Consider the following 12,135-nt stretch of genomic DNA (forward strand, 5'->3'; position numbering starts at 1 on the left):
AAATAAAATAAAATAAAATAACAAAAAACAAAACAAAAAAACAAAGAAGACATGAATTGCCAGCAGGCATATGAAAAGATGCTCAACATCACCAATTATCAGAGAAATGCAAATCAAAACTACAATGACAGAATGCCATACCAGTCAAAATGGTCATCAAGTCTACAAATAAATGGTTATTAAGTTTACAAATAAAAAAATCTGGAGAAGTTGTGCAGGAAAGGTACCCTCCTATACTGTTGGCAGGATTGTCAACTGGTACAACCACTATGGAAAACAGTAGGGAGGTTCCTCTGAAACTAATTATGGAACTACTATATGGTCTGGCAATCCCCTCCTGGGCCTGTATTTGGATGAAACCATAATTCAGAAAGATACATGGACTCCTATATTCATAGCAGCACTATTCACAATAGCCAAGACATGGAAACAGCATAAAGGTCCATAAGAGATGAATGGGTTATGAAGAGGTGGTACATATTTACAATGCAATACCACTAAGCCATAAGAAGAACAAAATAATGCCATTCACAACAACATGGATGCAACTAGAGATTCTCACATGAAGTTCAGTACGTCAGAAAGAGGACAAATACCATATCACTTACACGCAGAATCTAAAATATGGCACAAATGAACCTATCTACAAAACAGAAACAAACTCAGACACAGAGTGCAGACCTGTGGTTGTCAAGAGGGAAGGAGAGGGGGAGAGAGTGGGATAGACTGTGAGTTTGGGGTTAGTCGATGCAAACGATTATACTTAGAATGGATAAGCAATGAGGTGCTACTGTATATCACAGGGAACTATATCCAGTCTCCCGGGATCAACTCTGATGGAAAAGAATATGAAAAAGAAGGTACATATATGTATAACCACGTCACTTGGCTGTACAGCAGAAATTGGCACAACATAGTAAATCAACTATGCTTTCATTTTAAAAAGAACTAAATGAATATTCTATATGGTGACATTTCAATATTTGAAACAGTAAGAATAACATGTTGAACGTTTTGAAAATAAATTAGTCAGCTTAGAAATCTCCCAATTAGGATGAAAAAATGACGTTTCTAGCCTAACACAGAAAGTTCATCTCTAAGTGCCTCATCTAGCTCTTCTAAAATGTACTTTAGAAAAAAGTATGTATCTTTTATATAATTTTACTATTCCCAATAAAAATTTTAAGATTTTTATTTTTTCCATTATAGTTGGTTTACAGTATTCCGTCAATTTCTACTGTAACATGACCCATATATATGTATGTGTGCATATATATATATATATATACACATTCTTTTTCTCACACTATCCTCCATCATGTTCCATCACAAGTGACTATAGTTCCCTGTACTATACAGCAGGATCTCATTGCCCAGCCACTCCAAATACAATAGTTTGCATCTTTTTTTTTTTTTTTTTTTTTGGCTTTTCTAGGGCCAAACCCCCCAGCATATGGAGGTTCCCAGGCTAGGGGTCAAATCAGAGCTGTAACCGCCAGCCTACATACACCACAGCTCACAGCAACACCAGATCCTTAACCCACAGGGATCAAACCTGCAACCTCATGGTTCCTAGTCAGATTCATTAGCCACTGAGCCATGACAGGAATTCCTAGTTTGCATCTTTTAATCCCATACTCCCAGTCCATCCCACTTCTTCCCCCTCAGCAACCGCACATGTTTTCTCTAAGTCCTTCAGTTTCTTTTCTGTGGAAAGGTTCGTTTATGCTATATATTAGATTCCAGATATAGGTGATATCATGATAGTTGGCAAAAATTTTCTTCAACTTTCTATCAGTAACAGAAGTTTAGCAATGTAGACAGCCTATGATGGAGTCATAAAAAGGCCATTAGAAAAAGTGTCAAAGATGAGAAGAAAATTATCCATAGTCTCATATATGAGATATCCATCCAGAAAGGGCCCAAAGCACACACGAAAGCAATGGGGAGGGCACGTGTCAAGAGGAAAACGACCAGATCCCACTCTGGCCATGAAAGGGTCATAGCTGAAAAAACAAAATTTTATGCTACCCTTTACTTTTGTGGCTCTTTCCCAGCCAAGAAAATCCATGCTCAAGATATGCTGAAGCTCTTTGCGTTCTCCCTCTTCTTTCTCTGTGGCTTTTTGTTGTTCTCCAGGAGACAGAGATTGGGGGTTTGTTTTGTTTTGTTTTTGTCTTTTTGCCTTTTCTAGGGCCGCTCCCATGGTATATGGAGGTTCCCAAGCTAGGGGTCTAATCGGAGCTGTAACCGCCAGCCTACGCCAGAGCCACAACAATGCGGGATCCCAGCTGCATCTGCGACCTACACCACAGCTCTTGGCAATGCCAGATCCTTAACCCATTGAGTGAGGTCAGGGATCGAACCCGCAACCTCATGGCTCCTAGTCGGATTCATTAGCCACTGCACCACGACGGGAACTCTCAGAGATTGGTTTAGAAATAAGCATACATTTGATGAATACAGAGAGGTAGAGGGAAGGTGGAATAAAAAATTTTTCCCATCAGATTTCAGAGGGCATGTATATCTTATCAAAAGGGACACTGTTGAAGCTTGATTTCTATTTGTGGAGGAAAAAAATGGTATAAGAAGATATTTGCAGCATTTGAATGGTGTCATTTACTTTCAATGTTGGTTTGCTGTGTATCAGGATTTTATGTGGTGGTGAAATTTAAAATGTGATCCATAGGATAAAATATTTAAATCTTAATAACTTTAAAGATGTTCTGACTAGAAAATCTTACATATATTAAACTCTTTTAACCTGGAACATAAGAACAGAAACAGCACATTAAAAATGGACATAGCCAGAAATATATTCTCACTGACCAGACCTCAGGTCCAGTCCAGGGCAGCAGTAGTTTTAAACACCCAATACAAAAAGTCCCTGGAATACCATGGAATGTGTACATCAGCCTCAGGTTATTCATGGAAATGGGGAATATGCATTTTGTTGTTTTATGAATGTTGGTATGCCTTCTTTGGCTGTGTTCATTTTCTAGTTGGAAGCAGCAACTAGAAGTTCTCTTTTTCTTTTTCACTTACATAGAAAATGCTGTCTCTTTTGCAAAGCTGTATCTCAGAAAAGGGAAAAACGAATGATTTTCTGTAACTTTTTAAAAAATACAATGTTTTCTAGTTGGTAGACTTCAAAATCAGAATTTAAAATTTGTGGTGCAAAGTAAGAGTCTCTCTCCAGTGTAGGTTGTTTATTTTGCCTGTTTTGCTAATTTCTTGGGAAAGCAGTGTGCTATTTGGTTTTCCTAACATTTTCATTTTCTATGATAGGATTAAAATGCCTTAATAATAAATAGCAAGAGATTAAAATTCGTATTTTTCCTGTTATCTCTCCGTTTGGAGGTGCAGTGGCAGTAAAATGAATGAAAGAATGAATTAAAGTGAAATGAATTATTTTCTACTTATCTGACATATACTATGATTCACTCTGTATAATATTGCCAGGGGATCGTTCTAGGACCATGCTACTTAGGGTTTTATAGCGCTGAGTCAGCTGAACTGAATTAATGATTGATTTCTAAAAGCTTCCCTTAAGTAAACTTAATCTATTTTTGCCTTTTTATATCCTAGGTGCCCAAACCAGTAGATTATTCTTGCCAACCGTGGTAAGTATTAAAATCATTTATGTAGCTAAGTTGAAATACCATACCCTTAGCTCGAGGACGCCTTAAATATGGGTGTAGTAAACTACACTGCATTTCCATTTGTCCTGGCTGAATGTGTTTTCAGATGCAACAAAACATCGTAATGAATTTATTTATCATCAACCTTTCTATATCTTTATCAGAGAGGGGGGGTGTGTGTACCAGTGCATATACTTAGCTATAAATCAAAGTTTATAACTGCCACAGAGGACTATGTACATTTTATTTTAGAGGAGTGGATTTCATGAAGCTGAGGGGGCGAGGAAAGTGGGATTCCACTGTCTGAAACTAAAAATTAGCCCAGGAGGACAGCAGATCCTAAAAATACATTTTACAACACTTAAGATGAGAGGGCCAAGATGCATCCACGTCCAAAGCTTTGAGTCTCTGTGAAGCTCACTTGTCACTTAGAGGCTAGGATTGTTTATCACTAACAGAAACAAGGAGCAAAGTAGATAATGATTCTTAGTTTTTAGACATCATGAGTTTAAGGGAAATGCTGTCTCCAGCTAGAAAAACTACTTAGACCCCAGAATAGTTATAATCATCATAGAATAACAACACATTCAGGGTACATACTCTTGGCTTAGTATTTTATTTTTTGTCCATGCCTGCGGCATGTGGAAGTTCCCGGGCCAGGGATCAAACCCACACCATGGCTGTAACCAGAGTCACAGCAGTTGCAGTGCCAGATCCTTAACCTGCTCAGCCACAGGGAGCTCCCATTATTTTACATGTTTTGTTTTTCTAACACCTGTATAAGGAAAGTTATTATCGTTATTTTTACAGATGAGGAAACAAAGGTTAAGGCCAAGCAGCTACTAAGTGGTACCAGCAGGATTCCAAGTTATGTTGTCTGTACACTGCCACACCGCCTGTCAAAGTACAAAGCACTGTGAAGGAATGAGCATAAGTGGTGAAAGAGAGATTCTCCTTTCAGATATCTAAAACTGATAAATTAAGAAATTAGAGTTTAGTCATGTTATTTAGAAATATTCAGAGTTCCCGTCATGGCGCAGGAATCCGACTAGGAACCATAAGGTTGTGGGTTCAATCTCTGGCCTTGCTCAGTGGGTTGAGGATCCGGCACTGCTGTGAGCTGTGGTGTAGGTTGCAGACGCGACTCAGATCCCACGTTGCTGTGACTGTGGCATAGGCCGGTTGCTGCGGCTCTGATTAGACCCCTAGCCTGGGAATCTCAATATGCCATGGGAGCGGCCCTAGAAAAGGCAAAAAGACAAAACAAACAAACACAGAATTAGAAATATTCAAATAGAATTTCTTTTAACAAAAGAGGAAAAAAGGTGAAATACTTGAAGTATTGGGATAGAATGCTAGTAAGACAGGGTAGTGCTTTTTCACTATAATTTTATACCATGAGTTGACTTTTAAAAAAACCAAGTCCATGTGTTACTTTAAGATGCTTATACTATATACTAATTGCCAGACATGCATGAAGGAAATTAGGGATCTGTAATGAGAATGATGGTGTGGAGAACTGCAAGATCCAGGACAGCTTCTTTAGATGGGACAGTCAGAGGGGACTCTAAACCTGAATGATGACAAGGAAGGTGTGTTGGTGGAGGGGGAGAGTTTTCCAAAAAGGAATCCAGGGTCTCTGTGAAGACAGAATTCCTGAACCTGAAAGAAGGCTAGGGACTATGAAGAGGAAGCTGGGAGTCAGACTGTACTAGGCACTAATGGTTCATGGGTTATCATAACTTTGCTTGTAAACCAAGGTACCATCTACATAAGATGCTCTTAGCTTGTCTGTACCTGGTGGAAGCCTCACATGCCCTCCTTCAACAAACTTTTGTTCAGTGTCTACCATGCATATTTGAATAAGGATTTATTATAGATTAGAAGTGCGTATTTACACTGGGTTACATGAGTCTGTAAGTGAATCAGAAATTTTTCTGCAATATTGATTTGAAAGATGGCCAATCCAAACATAAAATGTTTTCCTTTTACTTTTATTACCCCAAATCTCTGATCTATTTTGCCAAAAAATGCTCAACCTGTATTTGACGTGAAGGATCACTTAAGAATATTTTTTTTTTTTTTCGGTCTTTTGTCTTTTGTCTTTTTGTTGTTGCTATTTCTTGGGCCGCTCCCGCGGCATATGGAGGTTCCCAGGCTAGGGGTTGAATCGGAGCTGTAGCCACCGGACTACGCCAGAGCCACAGCAACGTGGGATCTGAGCCGCGTCTGCAACCTACACCACAGCTCACAGCAACGCCGAACCGTTAACCCACTGAGCAAGGGCAGGGACCGAACCCGCAACCTCATGGTTCCTAGTCGGATTCGTTAACCACTGCGCCACGACGGGAACTCCGGATCACTTAAGAATATTTTAACATTAAATTTGGGCCTGTTATTGTTAGGGAATTTGGGTATATTTAAAGCCAACATAATTTAGGAAAAAGAGAGTTCTGGTTTTAAAAATATACAGTTTTTAAAAATTTTACTCATAAATTATTATTATTTGGTCTTTTTAGGCCTGCACCCACAGCATATGGAGGTTCCCAGGTAGAATCGGAGCTGTAGCCACTGGCCTACACCACAGCAACACTGGATACGAGCTGTGTCTGTGCCTTACACCATGGCTCACGGCAATGCCAGATCCTTAACTCACTGAGGGAGGCCAGAGATCGAGCCTGTGTCCTTATGGATACTAGTCAGATTTGTTTCCGCTGGGCTTCGATGGGAACTCCCTCATAATTTTTTAAAGAAAATTGGTTATCAACACCATGGACTATATAGATTAATCTTAAATCCAAAAATAATTATTTAAAAATAAACTGCTACTGGAATTTTCTTAAATTGATACTTACAGGAGATTTTATTTCATACTGTTGAATATAGAAAAGGTAAAATTTTGGAGGGGTGTGTATGTGTGTACGTGTGTGTGTGTTTCACACAGGCCGTCCTTCCCTACAAGTCTTCTTCCTCGTCCCTAAACTCCTCACAACTCTCTCCCTGACCTAACGCCTACTGATTCCTCTCTTTCTCCATTTATTTGATAAATACTTACTGTGTAGTAGGCATTGTTTACTTCACTGTTGCAATCTCCGTAGAGCATTTGTGTTTGGACGTAATTAAAGGACCTTTTCTGCATTTTTTGAGGTCACATAATTAGGATAGAAGTAAAAAGCTCAGATCTGCCACTCCATTGAAATCCTGACAGATACTTATTTTTAGCCTCTGTTCTCTTCCAGGTACATTACCCAGAATTTCTGTGTCTTGTTTCTTACAGGTATGCAGGAGCGATGGAAAGATTGCAGGCCGAGACTGAACTTATTAATAGGGTAAATAGTACTTACCTTGTGAGGCACAGGACCAAAGAGTCAGGAGAATATGCAATTAGCATTAAGTAAGTAGGACAAGTACTTTTACAGAAATAGCTTTCCTGTTTTCATAATTGCATAGATCATCTGACATGTATAGCACTAAGGTTGAAAACCAAGGTTCTAATTGCAGCAGAAATAATGTATCATCTCTCCAGACAGTTCATTAATACTTGAAAGTATCTGTTAGAAAAAATAGTATTAAGTGTTATAGGCTGCTAATTGGCACATTAGATTTCTTTCATAACATTGTACTTTGGCGACTTGATGTGTGTATATATTTCTAGTAAATTCTAAGAAGTATAAATTACTAGCTTTTGCTTGCTTTTGTTTTTCCATATTCTTAAACTGATCCTATAAATAAATTGGGTATGGTGATTGGTCAAATCTACCCCTCCCCCAATTTATCTTCAAATAATGGTTGTATCTTCAGCCAACCTAGTAAATATATTTTGTTAATTAGCTGTCACCACTGTATTGGCACATGTATATATTTTGTCTTCAGAATTAATTCCTATAATGTTATTGGGGCATGCCCTCTGGTAATTATTGATTTCTGCTGATTAAAAACACATTTATATTCATAAGCTATCCATTGCCCACAGGTACAATAATGAAGCAAAGCACATCAAGATTGTAACAAAAGATGGCTTTTTTCAAATTGCAGAAAATAGAAAGTTTAAGAGTTTAATGGTAAGCATTGATTAGTTCTTTTCAATCTGGGGTCCTTATTTTTCTATTAGAATGGTCAGTTTAATTCTCTAGTTTCTTGGAAATTTTGATCACTGAAATATTGTTTAAAGAGAATCATACTATAATTTTCCAGAATTCTGAAAACTTTAAGAATTCCAGTTAAGTTTTTACACTGCCCAGTTTTCATGGTAAACTAAATTGGCAAGTTTTAGGTACTATTTCAAAGTCCACACTCTTTATGATTCTTCACACCAAGGACACATTCCAAACAATCAACTTTCAGTTTCTTGTGTGTTTTACTTTGTTTGAAAGACACCTAGCAAAGTTTGAATATTCTTTCACTTTTCTTCCTCTGCCTCTGTTTCCGAATTTAGGTAGAGGAGGATATTTTAAGTTATAGCATTAAAAGGCTGTAATCTCATGTTTAGATTCATGTCATACAAAATACAATATACTGTCAAATGGAAAATCTTTTTGTATTTTCTGCTGTTTAAGTTATCTGTGCTACAGTTCTCCTTCATTACTTTGGACAATTAACTTCAATGAGGTGGCATTTTTAGCACATGACAGTGATATTTCATAGGAATTTTATATTTAAATTGAACCTATGTTGTTACTAAAGTTGCTTCAAATAAATAAAGATTATTAATTCTGATAATTTTAAAAAGTGCAACTTAGCATCTAATATTATGCATATGTCATATGAGCAATACACATGTCATGATATATGCATTGCTGACAGTAAAGCAAAAGTTATTTCCTGAAAAGTGGTCTCAGGTCTGTTTCTCAAGTTCAAAATACTTTCTTGAGATAATGAAGAATTTGGATATAGGACATAAGATGCATTTGTAGCGCTCTGCTAAGTACTTTGAGTAACACTGGGAAGGACCACTCATTGATTGAACCATCAATCAAATGATGCATCCTGCATCCTTCCGGAAAACATCTCAAGGCACTTTGCAGATGTTAACATTAAAGTTAAAACTGAGTGTGAGAGAGCCTTACAAAATAGGCCAGCTTAAAAGCTGTATCTAAAAATTTAGGATTGCTTCAAGACAGGAATTGGTGTTTTAAAGAAACTGAAGCATCTTGAGTTGAAAGAAAAAGTCAGAAAAACTCTCTGGATGTAAACATCACATTCCCAATTCAAAAGCTAAGGATGGGCTACAAGATCACGTACCGGAAGATGTTAGACCCTCTCAAATTGGCAACCAAGATTCAGGCAGCCTCCCTGCTGGCAGAGACTTGTGTTCTGCTGGAACAAGCAGGCTGTGCAGAGAGAACGGGACCTAAGGAGGTTCTTCCTAAAGTGAAAACCTAGCAGGGAGGTGGCAAGTGGATGCACAAATAATGAGTGACAGCCCCAGCTGAGACCTGATGAAAGCATGCACAGGGGGTCCTCACAGCACTGCAAGACACACCAGCTTGACTTTCACCTGCAGAACTTCCTTGGCTGGTAATGAGGCCGCTCCACGGTGTTATAGTTAATACGAGACTTTAAAAAAAAAAAAATGCTGTAGGGCCAAAGATGACTGCCAGACCTGCTGACCTTGAAAGTGACAAAAGGGACTCCCATCACAGGAGACAAGCAAAGAGGATGAAAGGAAGAGTCACTGGAGAGGCCAATCAATTCCGTTTTCTGTCACCTGGATTCAGTTCAAGAAAGTTCCTCATCCGCTATGGTTAGATGTGAAAAGCCAGTAAATACTGTCTGACCTGGATTAGTGGACAGAGACCCCCTTCCTATCTGCATATAAAGCTGTGATATAGTAAGAGCAATAAAGACCCAGAATTCAAATAATTTGTAACAGAGAGCAGTAAAAGTTTCTGCAATGATGTTCTGGAAAGGGAATTAAAAGTAGCTGTCACAGAGCTAAAATAAGCTCTTCTTACATGGTATGTGTAAAATATCAGAAATGCCACTGCTGGGGACACATGCGTATGCTTGTTTTTTTCCTCCATATCTGGGGATCTTTCATAAGGAAGCACCTAGGACAGCGGGTTAAAGGGAGTCAATCAAGAATTAATCGCAAAGCTACAATGAAACAAACGAACAACAACAACAAAAAAAAACCAGCAAAAGAACATAATTGTGAAAAGAGAGACAAAGGAGCTGAAAAATCTGTCTTAGAGCACTTTTGTCAGGTCTAGCAAACCACATCAAAAATTGCTGAAGACAGCTGAACTTGTCTGGAGCTTCCTCCTTCTCTTTGTTCCTGTTCGTTTGTTGAACAAATTTATACTGAGTCCTCACTATGTGAAATCACTGTGTTTTTGCAGAATTCAAAAAGAACTCAACTGGTCTAAAAAAGCTTGCAAATTAGTAAATATACCTTTACCAAAACCTCACAATAGAGCAGTCCTTTGACCCTAAATGGGAAAAGCCACATGGATACCTGATCAGAAGAGCTAACTCCTGTCTGACTAGCCAGCACCCCCTTGAAGAAGGGTCAGTAGGCACCTTAGACTTCTCTCTGGCAACTAGGGACTTCTCTAAACCTGAATCATGCACCTTCAAGGAGCTCCCTTTCATCCTGTTAGCATCAAGTAACACAGTTAAGTGTAGGTCAGTATTCTCCCATCATGGGTGGTAAAGTTAGACTCACCTACCTAATGACACTCATTAGGGTCTGGAATTAAATTTCATTTGGAAATGATGTAAAAATGCAAACCAAATCCAGAATTTGTTTTAAATTAGCCAGTTTCTCCGAGAGAAGATTGGCTTCAGATGGTTATGACCTGACCTTCTTCCCCTTGGGTTTCTATTGCTTGGTTAATCAAAATCTTTGTTTTTCTAAGTCATTAAATTCAAATTCTAAATGAATTCCTGTATCCAGATTACAAGGCATTAATTTTGTTCTAATTTTCATGTACGCCAGACAATCCATGTCCAAATGCTGTTTATAAATCCTCTCCATAGCCTGTTTCCTTGGTAATTGGAATGACTGGCTCTCACTCATTATTTTTCTGAGACTTGAATTGTTGACACCGCTGTGTCCATGTGAGATAAGGAAGCTTAGCGATTTCTTTTGTTTAGAGTCTTCTTATTTACTTGTAGTACCTGAAGGTCAATGACTGCTAAAGCAGGGGTGGATTAGACTAAAATACAGAAAGCATAAAGGCATAAATTGGAAGAGATCCACCGTGGCACTATTTAATTCTACCCAGTGAGAAACACGTAGAAAGATTTACTCTCCGAAGACTGTAAAAATGGAACTAAAATGCCATCCATGCTTAGTGGAGTGATGAGAGTGTTGGGCAGCTTACCAAGCCACATGACCTTAGGACTTGGAAAACTTTTTTCTTCCGTAAAATTTGGAGGTGAGTAGGTATTAAATGATCACCAGTCCCCTTTCAGGATGATCATTCTGTGGCTTTGAGTGACATTCACGAACGTTTAATTCATACTAATTCATAATATACTGCATAAAATTTCTATCACCTGTAACAAAACTACCTTGATGTTCAAAGTTATTGGCTTATAAGGACTTTCAGGTTGATTTTCACTTTTTTGCTAAAGAAACTAACACATTTCACTCAGTTTAAATTTTAAGATTAAGAATTATTTTACATATATATATTTCTATACACAGTGTTGCTGAAGCAAAGAGTAGTAAGGTGTGTATTTCTTCCAGAGACCTTACAAAATTCTGCATTAAAAAAAAGTTAAATGATAATATTGGTCTCAAAGTAAAATTTAATTCCAGACCCTGCCCTTGTAAACCATGATAAAAATCACCATAGTGGAAATGCCGTATTCTGATCATTGAAGTCATTTTCAGGATATAAAACTATCTACTATAACTTTTTTTTTTTTTTTAAGTTGGTCAGATTCCCCACGGCTTTGCTGCCTCAAGGATGCCCATAATCTGGGCCCAAGGATGGAAGAAAACAAATGTTTAGGTTAGAATGTGTATAAAACCCTAGCATCTTGGGTGTCAGAAAACAAAGTTCCTAGTACACCGTGGATACTTAGCACATGCTCCTTCTCTTGGCTTCCCTTTCCGCATAGTTACGTTTGCCACACAGTTTGCCAATAGTGTGATGTGGTTCAGAGCGCAGACTTTGGAGACAGACACCAGCTTATTCACCACCTTGTCCAAGCTGATGAATCTCACGGCGCCTGGAGCATCAGTGGAGACCAGGCCTATCTCCCGCTTCTCGTGTGAAGAATGTACAAAACGATATAAAAAGCCTGGCACATGGGATCATGGTAGCTGGCATAATGATTGACTTGTGCCAGGCACTTTACCTTTTTTTGCTATGGTTTGTGAAGTGGTCTATTATCCCCATTTTACAGAAAGGTGAAGTCTCCCTTTGCTTTAGTTATCCTTGTAGTATCCTTATAGACCATCCCGGCACACGGTCTTCATTTATGTCTGTCCCTGTCTGACTTCCCTACTTAAAATCATCCTTCCCTCCTTCCTGGCTTT

General features: G+C 38.4%; 1 protein-coding gene across 1 annotated transcript in view; it reads left to right on the forward strand.

Annotated features, from left to right (window-relative positions):
- The window catches only part of VAV3 (vav guanine nucleotide exchange factor 3), a 377,763-nt gene that overhangs the window by 338,837 nt on the left and 26,791 nt on the right, over positions 1-12,135 (forward strand). Inside the window, 3 exon segments of the mRNA XM_021090110.1 lie at positions 3,589-3,623; positions 6,919-7,035; positions 7,615-7,702. Coding sequence (XP_020945769.1) covers positions 3,589-3,623; positions 6,919-7,035; positions 7,615-7,702 — 240 coding nt within the window.

Source organism: Sus scrofa, chromosome 4, assembly GCF_000003025.6.
Source record: "Sus scrofa isolate TJ Tabasco breed Duroc chromosome 4, Sscrofa11.1, whole genome shotgun sequence".
In the NCBI taxonomy this organism is placed as follows: domain Eukaryota; kingdom Metazoa; phylum Chordata; class Mammalia; order Artiodactyla; family Suidae; genus Sus; species Sus scrofa.